Here is a 19,961-nt window from a genome sequence, read left to right as displayed (position 1 = left end):
GACTGGAGATTTGAGACCCATCAGATCTTCTTAGTTTGGTGGGAACCTAACGCTGCACAGTGGGTGTGAGACATGGAGCTGGCAGCGACTCAGATCCCACCAGGATTGCATCACCCCACTATAGTAGTGAACTGTTCAAGTAGAACAATAAATCAGCGTATATGGATTTTAAACCAGTTTTACCAGAGTTTCCCAGACCTGCTCTTTATTTAACCACTAAAGTTTTTTTCTTCCATCATGAGTAAGTGAGTGAGTTCATTTACTTTGTTTATTTTTTTGCTGTTATTCTTTCAACTATATGGTCCTATTTATTAGGGCTGTTAATTACCAGTATGGACATTTTCTTATTACATAAAAGTCCAGGGAATAAGATCCACAGTCTGCACATTGTAGTCTTTTACTCATAAACCCAACCTGATCCACTTTGCCTTTCATCAACCGACTTCCTACCCAAATCATCTGCTCTGCTCCAGATCAACGTGGAATCCAAGCTGCAGAAATAGAACAGCCGCCTATTTTAGAGAGGCTGCCGGTGCTTCTGAGATGCTTCAGAAACAGACCGCGTCGCTTTCAGTGGAACCAAACTGACTCCAGTTGCTGCTGTGTCCAAAGATTATTTTGCAAATTGATTAATCTGTTGACTATTTTTCTGATTAAGCGATTAATAATCGGATAGCTAAAAAGCCTTTAAAGACTTTTTGCAAAATGAAACCAAATTAAACAGGTGAAACTAAAAGTTTTCCATTTGAGGAGTTCTGGATGGAGCATATTAACAGAAATTATTATATTTTATCTTAAATGCTAAAATGTTGATATATTTTTTACAATCTTGGTATAGTTACTGCTCTGTAACTGTACAGCTCTGTCAGCTAAAGGCATGTTTTACAGTCTCTATACTCCTATTACTAAATTAGTTAGTAATTTTTTCAATAAACAATCACAATTAATGCAACAAGGCTGAATATTTCAGCTCTTCATTCAGCCTGTCTGAGCTTTAATTATTTTGCATTAAAAAAATTTCAATAAAGCACCTAAAAAAAGCAATAAAATAACATGAGAAAATGTGAAAATGCTCAGGACGTATAAATACTTTTGCAAGACGTTGCATACATTTGGTTCCCTCCTAGTTGACATCAACGCTCCCAAAAGTCACTGAACGCGAGTAAGACCTACCGGTGGAGTTGGTGGAGGTGTGAGAGATCTCAGGGCTGCTGTCGCTGGTGGAGGTGGGCTGTGTGTTGGGATGGACCTGGATGGCCTGGAGCTGCTGAGGAACCCCTGCTCCTGTAGATACACACAAACGGCATGAAGCCACTGCAACATCTGGAATGGATCCGACCCAGGAGGGAACAGCAGCTAAGAACTAGTTCACATCAGTACCATTAGCAGCGTTAGAGAAAGTCCTCGTGCACGTGGATTGGGTAACTCTAGCATTAGATGACTGAACATTAGCAGATGAAGTAGGGATAGCAGTGTGCAAGCAGCAGCTTTATGAAGGAATGATAGTGATAAGCAGAGGCAGGCGCTGTGGCAGCATGCAGAGCAGATCACCTGTGAGGGAGACAGCAGCAGGGAAGCGGAGGACAGCCTGCTGTCCCTGCTGTGGCTTCGGGGTGGCGGCCAGGGTCTGACCATGCTGCCCCTGGAGGGCCAGAAAGTGCTGCTGTAGCTGGCTCAGAGGAATGGTGGGGGTGCTGGGGGGGAGAGGAGTGCCTGCTGCAGGGGCACGCACACAAATACACATGGGTTAAAAACTATAGTTCTTTAAAAACAAGAAATCCTGTTTCACTGTTCTGAAACACAAAAGTGCCTTAAAGTGCACAGAGATACTCTTAAAAATAAAGCAATATGACCCCCCCCACCAGCAGGCTGGGAAGTTAAAGCTGGAAAAGCACCTTAAACTCCAACTTATCTTTACCCCGTAACTAACCCTCTATTACTGTATCTGCCAAAGCAACAAATGGTTAACACCAGGCTGTTGGCTGCAAACCCAAATCATCCAGGACTGACAGGAAGTGAGGAGTAAATGGGATCATTTATTTGGATGAATGAATGGCAACCAACCTACAACAATAAGAGTATTCTTAAGAGCTGCTGCCAGTGTAGCTGTCATTTTATACAGGTTTCTCCCTAGTTTTATTTCTATTTTAATGGATGGAGTTGTTTTATAATGGGAGAATATATATTTTTTAATGATAATGTGGTTGGTTTATCTTTCCCTCATTCTATTTTGAAAGCAAAAATAAGTACTTATTAAGCCTAAAGATGGTAAAATAAATATTCAGTATGATGTTTCAAAGTTAAACGATTTGCTTCTCTAATGAAAATGGCTCCATCTTCCTTTAGAAAAGGTGACCTACTAAGATATTTATCAGATGAACTGCAGTTTTAATTAAAAATCACCAAACAGCTTTTTCAAAAAGGTTAAAAGATTTGTCCAACACCCAAGTTTAAGATCCTGAGCTGTAAAGGTTTACTTTGCTTGCAAAGAGCAACCAGTCACACCAACTGTGGATGAGAAGAACAGCCTGAAACTCCTCTGACTCAGGCTTGTTGTCCTTTTAAACAAATCTGTCCTCCCCCTCCGCTCCCTGCCTCTTAGTGGCCTTCAAAAGGTTTCTGGCAGAGGGAAAAGATTGAGAGAGAAAAATCCCAGAGATGCACAGAACAGGATAAAATAACAAATGACTAATCAAGATCTGAACAGCAATTCTTGTTTTTCAACAAATCAGATTCGTTTGAAACATTTCTGCAGCATTTTCTGAGAAGGTAAAGAGCACAGGATTCTGAAGTGGTTCTCTCCACATTTGGTTTTATGCTCCATATGCAGTTGCTGCAGCAGGGTGGGCAGGCCCTTTTCAAGCTGTCAACTGTGGTGCGCTGAGCATGTGTGTGTGTTGCTCCACCTGGCACTGCTGCCATGTGCCAGACAGGTGGTGAAGGAGAGAGAGGAAGCAGGCAGCAAGCAAGAGAGCAGAGGGACGAGGTTGCAAAGGGAGAGAAAGCCAGCAAATGAAAACTAAAAAAAAACAGGGACACAAATCTGAGCAGAGGGTGCAGAGACGAGTGCTTTGTGTCGTTCCCCCATCAGTCAGAATTATCCATTATAGAGCAACAGGTTTCTGTCCATGACAGGAACAGATAACCAGCATAACGAAAACCCTCCGGAGCATCGTACCATCACCACAGAAGAACCTTTTAAAATCATGAGAACATTCGTTTTTAAGTAAAAGTAGACATTCTGCACTTTACTCCGCTATATTTCATTCACGTTTCTCATCAGATTTCACTTGTTTCTTTGACATAGATTCTAATTTTTACAAAAGAAACTAGAATTAAACCACCAGCTTAAAGGAATAGTACACCCAAAACATGATTAGCCTTCATTTTCTACTCACCCCCATGCTGAACAACACTCTGGAGTACTTTTTTGATATCTCAAATGCATCTGGAGATCTGGGAGGCTTCTTGCTGTCTGCTGACATTCAAATAATGGAGGTCTATGGTGACCGAGACAGAAAGGTCCATAAAAGTCCACAAAAAACGTGTCAATATTCCTCCATACTGCTCGTCCAATGTATTCCAAGTGTCCTGAGTGGGTAGCATCCAGAATTTACTCGAAACGAAGTCATTTAGAATGTTTTTAGAGCATAAACAGTAGTGTATAGGATTTCCTGAAAGCGCGGACACGCGCGCTCACGACGCTACGGAAGCCGGCAGATCAAACCAGATGAAAGTGCGCATTCAGTGTCTGCTCTTCCAATAATGCAAGCGTAGAAGAAGAAATGTGCTGTTTACCTGTGCAAAGAAAGAAACAACGAAAGAAAAATATCTGAGGACTTCAGTGTTGAGGAAGAGCATGAGTTCTTTGCCGAGCTGAATGCGCTGGTTTGGTCTGCCGGCTTCCGTAGCGTCGTGAGCGCGCGTGTGTGCGCTTTCAGGAAATCCTATACACTACTGTTTATGCTCTAAAAACATTCTAAATGACTTCGTTTCGAGTAAATTCTGGATGCTACCCACTCAGGACACTTGGAATACATTGGACGAGCAGTATGGAGGAATATTGACACGTTTTTTGTGGACTTTTATGGACCTTTCTGTCTCGGTCACCATAGACCTCCATTATTTGAATGTCAGCAGACAGCAAGAAGCCTCCCAGATCTCCAGATGCATTTGAGATATCAAAAAAGTACTCCAGAGTGTTGTTCAGCATGGGGGTGAGTAGAAAATGAAGGCTAATCATGTTTTGGGTGTACTATTCCTTTAAACTAGATTTTATTTCATACTTGTGGCATAAAAGAACACCTCATAATAAATGATCCAAATATGCTTAAAATATACATTTTCTCCAAAATAGCACCGGGTTAAAACTTTTAGCGTATCTACACATCCACTTCAATTTGTTGTTGCACAATTAACTGTGTTGTTATTTAGAAATTCAATATCCTAAATTTTTTTATGTGAACTGAACTGTGGCTTAAAAAACAATAATAAATAAAATTCACTAGTATTTGTTTCTCTTCTTTGTAAATTAAAGATCCAACAATTTCAGATCAAAAGTCAGAGAATTTTAATCCCTGGAATTATTTTAATCCTTGGTTAAAGGAATCCCATGTATTTTGTGCGCTTCCTGTTCTACTACGCTAACAAACCCTGGTATCTATCCAACTATGGCTGCGATCACACTGCAGGACTTGATGCTAAATTACGATTTTTTTGCCGTTCACATCTCCAAATATATGCGACTTATATGTGATCTCCTGTGTGAAATGCATTCATACAAGGCAAGTGTCCCACATGCGCAGTAGAGGACACAATGACATCACAAGCCATCTGTGTTTATGGAAGTAAACATGGATGGTAGAGCTGGAGCGCATCTAGCAATCTTTCCCAAACATAAAACACAATCTTTTCAGGATGGTTAAACATAAATACAGCTCTCTGCATCATCGTTCGCCATGTTTTTAGTTTTTCTTGCTGCTTCTTCATAGAAAGACCCAGAATAGAGACCGTTGTTGGGTATTAATGGGTTCAGACCGGATGAATGTGACCTGGCTGTTCAGACACAGGTCGCATTTGAAAAGATCAGATTCGTATCGGATTCAGGACCACATGGCCAAGTGGCCTGGGTCGCATTGGAAAAAAATCGGACCTGTGTTGTGCAGACAGCTATGAAAAGATCAGATCCAGGTCGCATATGGGCCAAAAAATTGGATTTGGGTCACTTCAGGCTGCAGTGTGAATGTAGCCTATTGGATTCAGCCTGATGACATATGGGCAAGTAGTCAAAACGGCACTACACCCCCACTCCAACAGATGGCAGTAATTAAAAACAAAGATAACAAAAAAAGAGCCTGTATCCTGCAGTCCTTTCACAAAGCAAGACAGAGAACAAGGGATTGCCCTCTCCCTTTTGACTAATCCCCACCATAAAAAGTCAACTTTAGTATTATTTAAGATAAAGAAGAAACCTTCAGCCCCATGCAGGTCAGAAGACTGCAAGAAAGGGTTAACCAGTCAGCCAACCAACCCCAGAGGAATCTGAAACTCCTAGCCCCAGACTAATTTCATCTAGAAAAGTTTGAAAGCAGGGAATTTGCATAACTTTATCTAGTGAGTCTCTGTGACCTCCTGCTAGTCACTATATGTAAACTGGTCCTAAAAAGGAAGAGAAAAGAAAAAACATTGGAGTGACCATTTAGGATCTAGGGATTTCCAAACCAGAAAATGTCTCATAGACTTGATGAGGTACAGAGTTGGTGTCCCTGTAATAAAAAGGTCATATCTAGTTCAGGAACAGTAAAGATCTGACCCTGGCATGTCTTAATTATTATTTCAACACAGGCCACAGATACTCAACTGAATATTCATGGTTAATTATGTGCCTTGCTCATCAGCCCACTTTACCAGGTCTTTTGTGTCCCTCTCGCATATTTATTCATGTCCCCATCTGACTATCAAAGGTAGGGCCCATCGCCAAAAGACGACGCGTTTCCCTTGGATACAGCAGGCTTTGTAAAACCTGAGTGTCTGTGGCTCAGTATAAAGAGCCGCAGCGTGATGTGAACAGCTGAGAGGGAGGGAGGCGTGACCAGCTCAGGATGATGGCCATCACGCTGCAGTGCCGTTCAGATTCTAATCAGCTAATAAGCACCACTGCGCAATGACATTAACCAAACATGGAGGGAGAGGACGAGGGCAAGACATGAAAGGGTTTGAATGCTGACGACGTGACGCTTAAACCTACCGGGCATGAAGGTGAAGCCGCTGGGAAGCTGCATGACGCCCGCGGAGCCCCCAGCCGTCTTTAGGACCGTCCCATTGGCGCTGATGTTGCTGCTGCTCGAGACGGGGGCCAGGTAGTTGGTGATGGGAAATGAAGCCCCGGTGCTCACCTGCATGGTGGTGGAGGTGGTGGGTACGGTGGACTGGGCGCTGCTCGTAGCACCGGGTAGATTGGCAACAGTGAATGTTGGCTTCAGTGTGTCCTGCAAGGAGACAAATAAACAACTAAATATAAGAACAAGCTGATAGATTTCAGCTGAAACTGACATCAGTCCAGAAAGGTGAGGCGGTTATTTTATAACCTGACTCCGCCAGATGGATTTGCTCCACATATCCATCTGGAAACCTTCCGTTGAAGTAATTTTGGGAAGGGGCGAAAATACTGGTTAGCTGATTGGCCTATGTTAGTGATAGACGGGTCAAATAAACCAATCAGATCAAAAGAAGCATATGACTTAACAGAGCGACGACGAAGAGGAGCCAATTGATAAATCAAACTCTTGCCGAAATCAGTCGGGAGAAGAGCAAAAACATCTTTTCCTCTGAGAAAAGCCTCCAGAGCAGTGTTTTGCTCTTCTTTCAGTGAAGAAAAACTCTGTAATTCTGCTGTAATTCTGATAAAACTTGCTCGATAGCCACGCTAACGCTAGTTTCATCGGCTGAAGCCGCCATGTTCTTTAGACTGAACTGTCGCGCTTCTTGTTGTGTCACACCTCAACCCGCCTCAAAGCCAACGCTGATTGGACGTTCGTTTGGTGAACGGCTCCAAATTTTCTTCAAGGAGAGTCTCCAGACTGATTAGCGAGTGAAATCTTGAAAGCTCGCGAGATCAGGATGGTCTCATGAGGCTAGTTATTTGCATGTCCTACAAATTGGAAGTATAAACCAATGTGAAATAAACCAACACGCATCAGATAGGCACATGTTATAAAATGGTTATTTAAAGCTGCAAAAAGGATAAAATAGGACATGAAATGCAAAAGTCACATACAAAGAGTGTCAGTCGACACAACCTGGTTACCAACAACTGAACAAGAAGTGATCGTAGTTTGTCAGACAGGGAAACTCCTTAGCTCCTCCCACTTTTCTTCAGACAAAACCAGGATTTTAAATCATAATTCATTCCTGAACATTTTAGACGCAGAAAAAACTGACAAAATAATGTAAAAGTTGCCTTCATGAGCCAGATCTATGTGACCGAAGCTTCTTATGCAGGGAGGGAAATGCAAGCTAATCTTAAAATTTGTCATTATCCCGCTCAAGGGTTAAATTTTAATCTAGATTTATGCTGCAAGCGAGATTTAGTCCTTAATTAGTAAACAAAAAGATTTTGCACAGGTGTGTCATGTCACATTTATAGTCTTAATAAATAAACTATTTTAAAGGAAAATGTTCCTATTGATAAACATTCTAGAATTGGACAGAGCTATTGCTTTTTATTTCCACAATTAGTGAAAAGTTTTACGACGGCTTTTTCATACCACAGAAAAGGTCAATTTGAACTAATCACAAAATGGTAAGGAGGCTAAATGAGTCTCATATGCTGAAGAATTTAATGATTTGTTTTTTAAAAAGGTCACAGCTCTCCTTTGATGGCCATGAATCTCCATAACTCTAAGAACAAAAGGAACCTGAAGGGATCATCTAACAACCTCTTAAAAACAAACAAAGACATAAATCTTTAGTTCAATCCTCTCTGTATATTACTCCCACCACTTATACTTTATGATTTTACAGAAATGGCTCCTTATGCATCTTTAATTTCAAGTTTTGAGCCAATTACCATTAGATCAACCACAGAAACAGTTTCCAAAGTTTCATCAACCTTTAATTCATATAGTTTTGGTCTTTTGGGGCAAAAACTTTGTTTTATGCAAACACACAGCCACAAAGGATGGCATTCCTAACAACTAACAACTAAATTATGTGTCAGATATGAGGATTTATACAATTTTTTTAAAATATGAAAATAGGTGAGGTCAATGAAATGGTGTGAAATGTCATGTAGGCCAACGTTTAAAATGTACAACATGAAAGAGTGAAGATAACTCCCAAGTCAAGACTAGCAGGACTGGTTAAAGGGGCAAAATGAAAGTTTCTCATAAACTACACCAGTAATGAATCCAGATGTAAAGCAGAAAACCCCTGAGGGTGTTTTTTCTGCAGTTTTACATGGATCAATATGCTGCATGTTTCTCAGTGGTCAGATTTGGGGCCCCTGCAATCGTCTCCATGCACAAACACCGAACAGCTACAAAGAGGAATATGTGTTCCTATAAAATCAAACACCAAATTGAGTTAATTTAATGAGATGGAAGCTTAATGCTGATTGCAAGTCATTTAAAAGCGTTAATGACTCAGAGTTAAATGTCAAAACATTCACCCATTTATTATTCCTGACCACTTATCCTGTAATCAGATTATATCAGGTGATCAGAGGATTAATATATATATATATAATATACAGTGTTTGTGCTATTATTTAGTTGGGTTACTATGACAACAGACTGACCAGAGTTAAAAGGCAAAGAAGGGAGGCATATGAGATGATCAAAAGAATAGAGATCTAGCATCACAACGTACGCTAATGTGCGGATCCATTGAACCACCTAGTAGGATGTGTCGGTGAGTGGGCTGCATGATGAGAGCAGAGTGGGCGTCAGCCTGAGACTAAAAAGCCCGACTAAACCGTGGTGCCACAGTGCATGCACTCACACCGACACTTAGCGCATGATGCTAATGATGCATTTAATAGCAGGATGGGAAGAGGCCTGCATATTAGAAAGCATTTAGGATGTTAGATTTCTGTGTGGGTTCAGAGCTCTGAGGGTCTGACTCCAGGTGATTCAACTTTAATACAAAGATGGGTCTTAAAAAGGAGCTACAAAGCAGATATAAAGTTTATCTAACATTTCCCCTAAACTACCTGAAAGCTAGATATTTAAATATAGAACTGTGGGTTGGTAGTTCTAATGTTAAAGCTTGAAACTCCCGTCTCCAGAGATCCCAGTCATTAATGGACACTTTTATAACATCAATATAAAATGTTCAGGAAGATGTTTAGGCAGATATTTGAGCGCTTTTCCAGCTTTAAATGTAGAACCTGCAAAAAGTGAGACAAGAACAAAGTAAGCAACATGGATGGAAGGACAAGTTCAAAGCTCCAACCTTTATTCCAGACATAAAGTGTTTTTGTAAGAGCAGCTTTTTGGAGCTTGGGTGTGGTGCATTATGTGGATGTTGTTACTAAGGGAAGAAAGCTCCAACTTTCATCAGATGGTTGGACAGACAAACTAATGGATTGTAGGACTGAATGATTATTTTAAAGCTTATTATTATTATATAGATTATTATATGATCCTTGATCATCCATTAGGTTTAAATGAAGCAACAAACATCTGTGCATAAAGACATAAATGCATCACTTAAAAACTGATATTGGTGGCATATGATGAGTTAACTTGGAAGGAAAGAACTCTTTTGTTTGATTAGCATAAAGAGTGAAAAAAATATATATATATAGGAAAAAGGAAAGATTTTCATATCAGGAACAGGGAGATCAAGCAGAACAGGAGAAACCCACAATGTTCTGTGTTTCTTTACGCCAACTAACCCAGACATTAAAAATACCAGAAACGCCTTAAAACAACAACAAAAATAAATATTCAGGTTGCCTTCTGGTTTTACAACTACTTGTTTGTCGCCTGCATCGTACTTGGACTGAAAGCGCACTGTGGAGTTTGCCCCAGTTCTCCCAGTGTCATTTACAAACAGTCCGCAGTTTGAGTGCAACCGCCCCATGATAACCTTTAAATTATTTGATGCTCGAGAAAGAAAAAAAAACTTTTCATTTTTTAATATTTAGACCATATTTTATTTTTGCTTTCAGAGTCTCTGCCTCAGAACAAAGTCTATCAGAAATGTAAACTGCTCTACAGCAGTATGAAGGAAAAAATGAAAATAAAAAAAGTGATTATCCAGGTTTATCGTCCCGTTAGACACAGAGAGAGACAGTAAGCATGTAAAATATCTGACAATGATAAAGGACTCGTCTTGGCAAACTACTGTTGGTTTTTATATGTGACTGATTACATGGGTGAGAGGTGGCTGCTCCTGCATCGGCTCGTCTGATAAGACGATTCACCCATGCAAACATGGAGATGGAGCTGAGCAGCTACCTTACTGCAGCCCAGTCAAACCCAAAGCTCATGTTGAACTTAAACGCTCCGCAGTTTCTGGTCTGTATGAGGAGAAGATCAACAAATACATTGGTCTCCTTTAAAAAAAAAACTAAATACCAAGAACTTTGTCGTTTTGAGCAGCTGAAAGTTCTGCAGCTCAGTTCCAGGCGTAGGAAGTCCAAGGTCCTTCACCTGCTTGGTTAAACAGCAGCTCAAACGTCAGAGGGGGAGGGGCAACCCGAGCGCTCGCAGTTGTTCTACCCCTCAGAGCACAGCATGAAAAGCGAATGTATTCACGCGCCAGAGCAGGACTCAGTTCGGCTGTAAAACATCTTCCCTCTATTTGGACACCAGCTAATAAACTGTAAAAATAATAAGCTAATGGGAATAAGTTGCTCCTAAATAGGCAGAAGAGAAGGTGAGAGGAGAACAAAAGTGTGCGTGCGTCCTGGACTGGCAGGGGCAGATCTGGGTGAGATGCTTCAGAGTAGAAACAGCTGAGGGCACAGACAGCTGGAGAGAAACCTGAGCACCTCTGAGGGGCAAATTAACCCCCTCCAGGCCGGATGAGGCAGCATGGGTCCTCTTAAGAAAAAACCCCCCACAGTTCTTGCTTTTTAAGCAACCAGACCGAGACGCTGAATAACACAGATATTCAAGAAAATGGCTCACTGACATGACGAGGTCATCATGTTCCAGTTTGCCCATTTTCCTCTACTCAGGGGAGAGGGGATCATCTGCTCCCGCTCTGCAGTCGTGTTGTCACCGAGGTCCAATCAGTGGCTGGGAGGATAACTTCAGAAGGTGTGCCACGTCGGCTCCTCCTACCATCAACCAATGTCCAGTCTGACCGTCACTATCTGTCTGACCCAGATAGAGGGCTTCCACTGAGCTACTGCTTTGTTTGACCGGCTTCATAAGTCAACTAGCTTGCTTCATAGTAATGAAAGTGCATACATAGTAACTTAGGCCAACATGGCATGAAGTTAAAACAGTAAAGATGTTAGATTAATGACAAAATCGTCTCTTACATTTATAACTTCAAATAAAGCACACATGGATTAACATGCTGCAGATTTAACTGAATGAATTTGCAATATAATCACAATTTTCAAATTGCAGAGGTGCTCAATTCTCTCTCAAAAAAAGAGAAAGACCTTTACTTTCTCACTCCAGCCCTTTAGGTGGCAGTAACGGATTTAAAGTGGCTTTGCTAAAGGAAAGAGAGAGCTATAGCAGAAAGATCCACGCATGCGAGTAGAAATAAGTACTTTTCCAATTCAATTTCAATTCAGTTTATTATATCGGACCAATTCACAACACATGTCATCTCAAGGCACTTTACAGTTCACCAGATCATCCAGTCAAATTGATTCAAAGTTTTCTATCTAAGGAAAACCAGTTGATTGCATCGACTCAAATGCAATCCCTCACACTAAGCATGCTTGTAGCGACAGTGGAGAGGAAAACTTCCTTTTAACAGGAAGGAACCTCCAGCAGAGCCAGGCTCAGTGTGAGCGGCCGTCTGCGGTGAGGCCGACTGGGGTTCAAGGAGATAGAAGCAGAGATACAAAAAGCAGCTGTAAAACGCAGCCTGGTCCAGGGAACACAAAGCCAGGCAGACGAGACAGACAGGCTACGAAACGGTTACAGCTCTGGAATAAATAAACTTTTAAGGTCATAAAAACAATGAGATCCTGAAGTGAAACAGCTACCTGCTTTTAGTTTGGGAAAACAAATAAATAAAAATAACTGCAACTGCTTTTTGAAAAGAAACTGCAATTTTGCTTTTTGATCAAATCCTTTAAGCTAATTTTGATAGTTTTGACATTGATTTATATGACCAAACCTAAAGGGTAGGCTACTGGATTTAGGTCTAGACTTTGGTCCAGTCTATGATGAGTAAGCTTTGATCTACAAAAGCCTCTTGTAGGTCTTAAAGTGTACGATCAGGGTCATTGCCATTTCTAGAAGATAAACCTCTGCCCCAGTCCAAAGTCTGAAAACCTCCATCTTCCAGGATCGGTTTGTATTTAGACCCATTCATCTGCCAATCATCTCAGACAAGCTTCTCTATCCCTGCTCGGAAAAAATGCATTCCATTAAGGAAAACAATTAGGTTCAGCATTAGTTATTGGCCACATGTGTTTTATTTTTAATAAGTAAAGCAAAAAGTTTAATATATTTGCCATGTCAAGAGCTTCTACCGTGTTTGTTGTTTCTTAAAGCAGGACCTGCGTCTTTTTTCTGGTTAAAACTCCATTGATGTCATTTTTGCAAATAAATTGCCTGACTAAAGATTTTCCCACCTGAGCTGTGAATTCCTACAGAGTAACTTTGGTCCTCTTCAATTAGTTGATGAAAAACAGGGTTTTTCCCCCCCCCAATTTTCAGGGATTATTCTGTTAGATAATCTCACTTCAAAGTATTTGAGTGAGATTGTAAAACATATATTGATTACATTTAACTATTGCTCAATTTGTTGAGCTGAAAGTTCTGCAAAGTTTGAATAACCATTATTCATGTGATTATCCAGGATTTGAATAATTTTTCCCTCCACAGAACATGTTCTCACTGCTCTACCTTCCTGTGGCAGCATGTTTTACACCAACCCATCTTGACATTTTACATTTTTTCACACACCTGGTAACAGTCTTTAAAACCCCAGCAATTTTTGAGCTAATCTAAAGGCAGCAAAGTTTGGTGAACTGTATAATCTAACAAAAAACTTTAGCGATTATGTCATTTGTCTGCTCCCTCGTGCCTAAAAGTTTAACCACAGCAATAGATATTTTACATTTCTAATCTTATTCAAAGCAGTTTGCTCTTTTATGTCATTATTCAAATAGTTTTATAAACTGAGCTTTAGGGCTTCAGGGCAGAAGAACATGACTGTTCAGACTGAAGATAAAGAGTTTGGCTTTCCTGACTTGAAACAGATTATAGATTTTTGTATTTTTTATTTGAACTATAAACAAGAACTAAAAACTGCTGCAATTATGTTTGAAAAAGACAGAATACAACAAAAAATGGCGAATTATGTCCAATTTACACATCTAATCAAAACACTTGCCCAAACAATGTCTATAGTTTTAAATACAAAATAATTGCTTTTGGTCGATCAGTTTAAAGACTGTAGGAGTAGGGCTAAAACAATTAATCAGATTAATCTATTATCAAAATAAACACCAACTAATTTAGTAATCGATTAATCATTAACTGGAGTATAGAGACTTTAAAACATGCTTTTAGCTGACAGAGAAACCTATCTAAAGTAGTGATTATATCAAGATTGTAAAAAAATATATAAACATTTTGCATTTAAGATAAAAAAAAAAGTTTTCATCTGTCAAAATGCTCTATCCAGAACCCCTCAAGTGGAAAAGTTTTTGTTTCACCTGGTTTAATTTAGTAAAATATCTTCAAGGAACCTTTGCCTATCTGATTATTAGTCAAAAAAAATAATCAAAAGATTAATCAATTTGCAAAGTAATCTTAAGTTGGAGCCCTATGTAGGAGTTCAAATGTCTGATGCATTGGATTAACAGAAAAAGGGGGCCGGCACCTATCTGTGCAGATTAACTGACTCTTGATACGTTACGACAGCAAATTATGTCACGCGTTTACAATCGAGCAAGAAGAGCAGCAAGTCATCTGAAATAAGACCTGCCTCCTTAACCTGCAATCTAATCCATTTTACAACTGAAGGACGTAACAGCTGAAACAGAGATGAAGTCATTCACGTCATCCATCGGTTAAATATTGAAATATTTCAGTAAACAAACCAGCCGTCTTATTAAAGCACCCTGAGTGACCTCTGTCAGTTCACTGGTTTTTAAAATTATTTGTTTTTATTAAACTTTCTTTCCGTGTGAAAAAAAGGAAAAGCCTCCCCTGACCTCCTGATTTAAGAGATAAAGACACTGATTCGGGATAAAACGACACAAAAGATTTCCCTTTTTCATATGAGGCGCATTCACTACAAACTGAAGGTGACAACTGGCAGACTGGTCCAGTGTCGGAGCGAGAGGCCATTGTGCAGTTTACTGGTGACTGGCCCTCTTTTAATCTCCCATTTGCTGGCTCCCATCTCCCAGTTTGTCACCCTGCCAGCAACATGGAATTTGCAGCTCCATTTGGGACTGCTAAAAAAGGCAAGGCAGCCCAAGTGGAGGAGGTGCAGCCAATGGCGGCTGACCTGTCCAGTTGCTTGCTGTAAAATAAGGAGGTGGAAGTGGGGGGGCTGGGGGTGGTGTGTGACTTCATGTTGCTTTCCTCCCCTACTAACACATGCAATCACTGCATATCAGTTATAAATGTGCAATACATTAAATAGTGGTCTCATTAAAGTCCATTAGCGGGGCTATTAAAACGGCAAACTGCAGACAGAAGGGCAGCGGTTTGGGTCAGGACGCTGGTCTTAATCTCAGTTCTAGGTTAGTAGGACTATTGCAGCCTCACTAAACTCGATTTAAACTGCGATGATGCTGACAGCCTGAGCAGTAGGGAGGATGTGGGGGGGGGGGGGGTGGGGGGGGGGGGGGGGGGGGGAGTAAGAAAGGGGGAAGAACCAGAGCATACTGAGAATTTACTGCTTAGACTCTTCTTTTAAAGCATGCTTCAGTTAAAGGAGAAGTTCGGTTTTTTACACTTTAAGCCCATTTTCTGTAGTGTCCAGGATGAAATCGAATGAAGGACACCAAAATTTTGACAATTGCTCCTGTCTCTGCTTTTTGGCTCATTTAGAATCAACCCCTGGCTGCTTTAGAATGGCTAGCATAGAGCATGTCCGATAATGTCCTTAAAACAACTTTAAACGTTCTTTTTTTAAAATATGCTACTCACCGTGTCGTCAGCGCTGTTCAATGACGTTCCAAAAAAAGTTTCGTAAAGAAAAAACGTTCCTGTAGTGTTTTATTTAGCATTTTGTAAATCCCATTGAGTTCTGTAGGAATAGTCAATATTCCGCTGCCACCGGAAACGGAAATGGGGCCTGTTTACACAGTTGTAGTCTTTTCGCTTCACTCTGCGTACTCCGACGTCGAGGTGCTAACGTCTCTGTTAAACACTTTAAAAAACTCTGAAAATGGAATACGAAAGGTGGATTCTTGATTCTCGACGTCGGAGTACACAGAGTGAAGCGAAAAGACTACAACTGTGTAAACAGGCCCCATTTCCGTTTCCGGTGGCAGCGGAATATTGACTATTCCTACAGAACTCAATGGGATTTACAAAATGCTAAATAAAACACTACAGGAACGTTTTTTCTTCACGAAACTTTTTTTGGAACGTCATTGAACAGCGCTGACGACACGGTGAGTAGCATATTTTAAAAAAAGAACGTTTAAGGTTGTTTTAAGGACATTATCGGACATGCTCTATGCTAGCCATTCTAAAGCAGCCAGGGGTTGATTCTAAATGAGCCAAAAAGCAGAGACAGGACCAATTGTCAAAATTTTGGTGTCCTTCATTCGATTTCATCCTGGACACTACAGAAAATGGGCTTAAAGTGTAAAAAACCGAACTTCTCCTTTAAGATACCCCTGTCCAAGAAAAACCCACAGAGCACAGATCCCAGAAAAAAAGGAAAAAAAACTTTGCATTAGGCCATTTTTATCTTAAATTTTGTAGAAACATTCAAAAGGATGCAGTAAGAAAAAACACTAGGATATTTACTTTTAAGAGGGCTGGATATGATTGCCAAACAAATCTAGGACTGAATAAAATTAGGGATACTTATAAATACGATATCATATGTGGATATTGTAATATCTGCTAATTTTCCCTGAGCTTTAGCACCTCAACAACTAAGAGCAGGCACGAATCCAACAAAATACCCCAATGTTAGAAACATAATGGCTCAACAAAATCAATGTCATCTGTGATTCAGTATAAAACATTTTAATTTCTGGCAAAGATAACCTGAGTAAGTAGAATATGGTCTGATTACTACAGAAAAAAAAATTTAGTAGACCTGGACCTGTTTGACAACATGAAGTAGGTAAGGTCTGAGCAGACTCTTCCTGCTGAGGAGACTTAGGTCTTTTAGAGTGCAGGGGTGTTCCGAAAGACCTTCTTTGACTCTGTTATGGCATCAGCCATCTTCTATGGAGCTGTCTGATGGAGAAATGGCTTCTCTGTAGCTGAGAGAAAGCAGCTGAATAAGCTGATCAGGAAGGCCCCTAAGGCCCCAAAAGGACCCTAACTAAATTAACATCTCTGTGGGATAATGTCTGCCATCCTATGCATAAGGTTTTTGCAGAACAGGAGAATTCCTTCAGTGACTGCTGCACCCTAAATGCACCAGGGAGCGTAATCACAGATCCTTCCTCCCAGCCGCTGTAAGACTCTATAACCATCTCTGTTCCCAATAACCTGAATAAGTTGTTACATTCATGCTAATTTTGCACAGTTTCCACCTTAGTTAAATAACATGCTGATATCCATTACTGTAGAAATGTCCATACGTGTATACTGGTTATTTATTCTCCAGGTATATTGTTAAAACTCTTTACAGTACATTATTTCATTTGTTTATTTTTTCACTATAAGGTCCACATTTGTGTGACCTTTTTTATCATCTTCTTGCAGCTGTAAACACCAGAATTTCCCCATTGTGGGACAATGAAGGGATTCTCTATTCTATTCTAACTAAAAAGATCTGAAAAAGCATTAAAAAATGATCCAATCTAAAGAGACTCAATAAACTTTGCCAATAGCATCTATCAAACTGGAAAAGGTTTTAAAAGCGTTACTGATGCATTTGGAAACTGTTCCACATTTACCCAACAAATCACCTTAATGAGCTCCAGCAGAATGTGGAGCTGATCAGAAGGGAGGCAGACCATCATTCCAATGCATGGTTAGCCGATTCCTGCAACTGGATCCCATCTCAGGATCCCATCAGAACTCAAATGAATATGCAGACACATCCACATTTAATCCTAATGCTTCACAGCATTTCATAATTTTACCTACGAGATAAATTTTGCCATTTTTATATGCAAAGAAGCTAAATTTAGCTGGCCAGCAGCGCACAGCAACATGACAGACTTGTCCCCTTCTAAGCGGCTAAATTCTATTTCCACAAAGACAAAACTCCTTAGTCAACACAATAAAGCTTAAATCTAATAACTGGATCAGTCACTGTGTTAACAGAGAACAGCTGGGAAATAAAAACTCTTGTTTTCATGTTCATGGGAACAAAGGGAAAATGTCCTTAAAAAAAACCCTGTAAAGCTCATCTAATAACAGCTTGTTGAGCCGCTCTCCTTTGTTTCCAGGCTGAGATAAAAACCTGAAGCTGCTGCTGGAGCACCAGACACCGAGCAGGTAGAGAAGCATCAACCTATTCTGCTGGAAGCATTGGGCGAAATGAGAGGCCCACTGGACCATAACCTTCATCAGAACCACAATGTTTGCACAAAAACTAAAAACATGATCCTACTAGTTTTATGCCAAAAAATGAAAAAGCACATTTTGATACACAGACTTTAGTTTGAGTGCTTATTGCACTGAATATCCCACTTCGAGGTTCTTCTCTATACAGGGTAAAATGCTAAACAAGCTGATGTAAGCTGGGTAGTTAGTGAGCCAGCAACCTGATGCTTTCCAAGCACAACTTTAAGACAGCACAACGTCATGAGGCTGATAGGCGGCACTCTAGAAGTCAATACTGGTCTAAGGCTGGTATGAGATTCTAATGGCGTAATACGTTTTTTTTTATAGACATTGCAGTTTCTCAGCACCATGGTATGAACTAATTCAACTTCTAAACCATTTGAAACAACAACAAAAAAACAACATGATTGAACTGATTTTACTTAAAGGCAGAAAAACAACAATTATCTAAAATACAACAGCAACTATTATACTCCTAACAGTGTTGCTATAACATGGTTATTGCTATTTTGGTTTTTGTACAAAAAACAAAACTAAAAACTCTGGTATTTCTTATCAAGAGATACACTGGGAATCTATCGGTCACTAATCAAACTATCCTATATAGACACATCAACAGCTGGATTAGTGCTTAATATCAGTAGTAAGAGAGCTTTAGTCATCACCCTTCAGCCAGCTGGGCAGCAGGGTGCAGGAGCAGGCGAGCCTGGTAACTGCTTCACCTTCTCTGCAATCTACATAAATGGATAAGAGGATAGAAATAAAGAAAAAAAATTGGCAGCACATATCGGGATGACACTAATATCAAAATAATCGGTATCAGAATAAACTTTAAAGGTCGATCTCTAGATGTAAAGTTTCAGTGGGTTCACACCTGTAACTTTTTAAAACCTTTGGATGAAATGTAGACGGTTAAGATGTGTAACAGGCATGATACTGATATTAACCATACGTTTTTTTTCTAAATATCCACATTTCTTGTTTTTCAAAGCTAAGGAAATGGATAGCATGCCGTTATTCAGCCAACTGACAAGCAGTGTGCAATCGGGGGAGGGGGGGTCTGCTGCTCTACTTTACATGTTCTAAAAGAAACGTCTAAAATCTTCCAACCACAAGCAGCGGCATCTCAGCAGCACCGTTTCTATCATCTGAACATTTCAGGCTCACGGCTCTAAATCATGTCTACTTATCTCCTAAACCTCCTTTTTTCTCCCTCTTTCCAAAAAGTTCTCTACTTCCCCCTCCAGCCTCTGCAAACTGAATTGTTTAGACTAGCTTGGTCTGTATGCATGACACGCCACTCTCACCATGGACAGAGTCCAGACGCTCGCACAGCAGCAGCCATACGGCAGAGCCACTACACTGAAACCATCCCTCAAAAATCGTATCCACCTGCCGGGCCTCAGCCATAACAGTGCATGGATCCCACATAAATCTTCTGTATAAGGGTTAACAGCTTTTAAGCAGCGCTAAAAGCTGGGGCGGCACTGGGCCACCGGCACCCATGCCAGACGTCACTGGAAGCAAGACGACCAGTATTGAATAAATGTTTCCAGCCCACTTGCTTGTATCTGCATCCAAAGCTCCCCGCCGTATCGCTAAACCAGAGGGTTTAGGGGTGGGGGTTGGAGCGGAGGGTCGAAATCACAGGACTCCAAAGACAGCTGCAGCTTATAAGGAATGCGAGGGGCCTCAGCCAAGAGTGCAGGCAGGGAAACCATACCATATATGGCAACAGAGGCAGAATCTAATTTTTATCAATGAGCGGAGCGGGCATGAGAGTGGATTAAAAGGCAAAGGTTGAGCTCCCATCCTTGACGGGGAGTCTGGGACGCACTAGCTGGCGCCCTGTGAAAACAGCGAACAGGGGGCCTGCGAGCGTCCGTCTTCAAAAGGTGCACACTTAAGCTGTGCAAACAGCGGAGGGAATATCAGCCTCCAGCACACCATCGCACGAAGGTGCAAACGGCAGGAGAGACGCTGGGGATGCATTTCAGCTTTAGATTTATGTGCAAACAAACAATTACTCTCAAGTTCTTCTACATTTCATTATAAGTGACTCCCTTCAGTGCTATTTACTTTAATTTTTCTTTT

At 40.7% G+C, this 19,961-nt stretch overlaps 1 protein-coding gene across 3 annotated transcripts in view; it reads right to left on the bottom strand.

The window, feature by feature from the left end:
• srfb (serum response factor b) overlaps positions 1-19,961 on the bottom strand; it is a 38,790-nt gene that overhangs the window by 5,780 nt on the left and 13,049 nt on the right. For 2 of the 3 annotated variants that reach the window (XM_038294742.1, XM_038294741.1), the window contains exons 3-5: positions 6,248-6,488; positions 1,552-1,716; positions 1,174-1,284 (exon numbers count right to left, since the gene is read on the bottom strand). In XM_038294742.1, the coding sequence (XP_038150670.1) occupies positions 1,174-1,284; positions 1,552-1,716; positions 6,248-6,488 (517 nt within the window). The remainder of the gene's footprint in view (positions 1-1,173; positions 1,285-1,551; positions 1,717-6,247; positions 6,489-19,961) is intronic. The other variant, XM_038294743.1, reaches the window with a different exon arrangement.

The sequence above is a fragment of the Cyprinodon tularosa genome, unplaced genomic scaffold (assembly GCF_016077235.1).
Source record: "Cyprinodon tularosa strain WSP-4 unplaced genomic scaffold, ASM1607723v1 ctg343, whole genome shotgun sequence".
In the NCBI taxonomy this organism is placed as follows: Eukaryota; Metazoa; Chordata; class Actinopteri; order Cyprinodontiformes; family Cyprinodontidae; genus Cyprinodon; species Cyprinodon tularosa.
The sequence above is the reverse complement of the archived record's forward strand: the minus strand, read 5'-3'. Positions and strand labels throughout refer to the sequence as shown.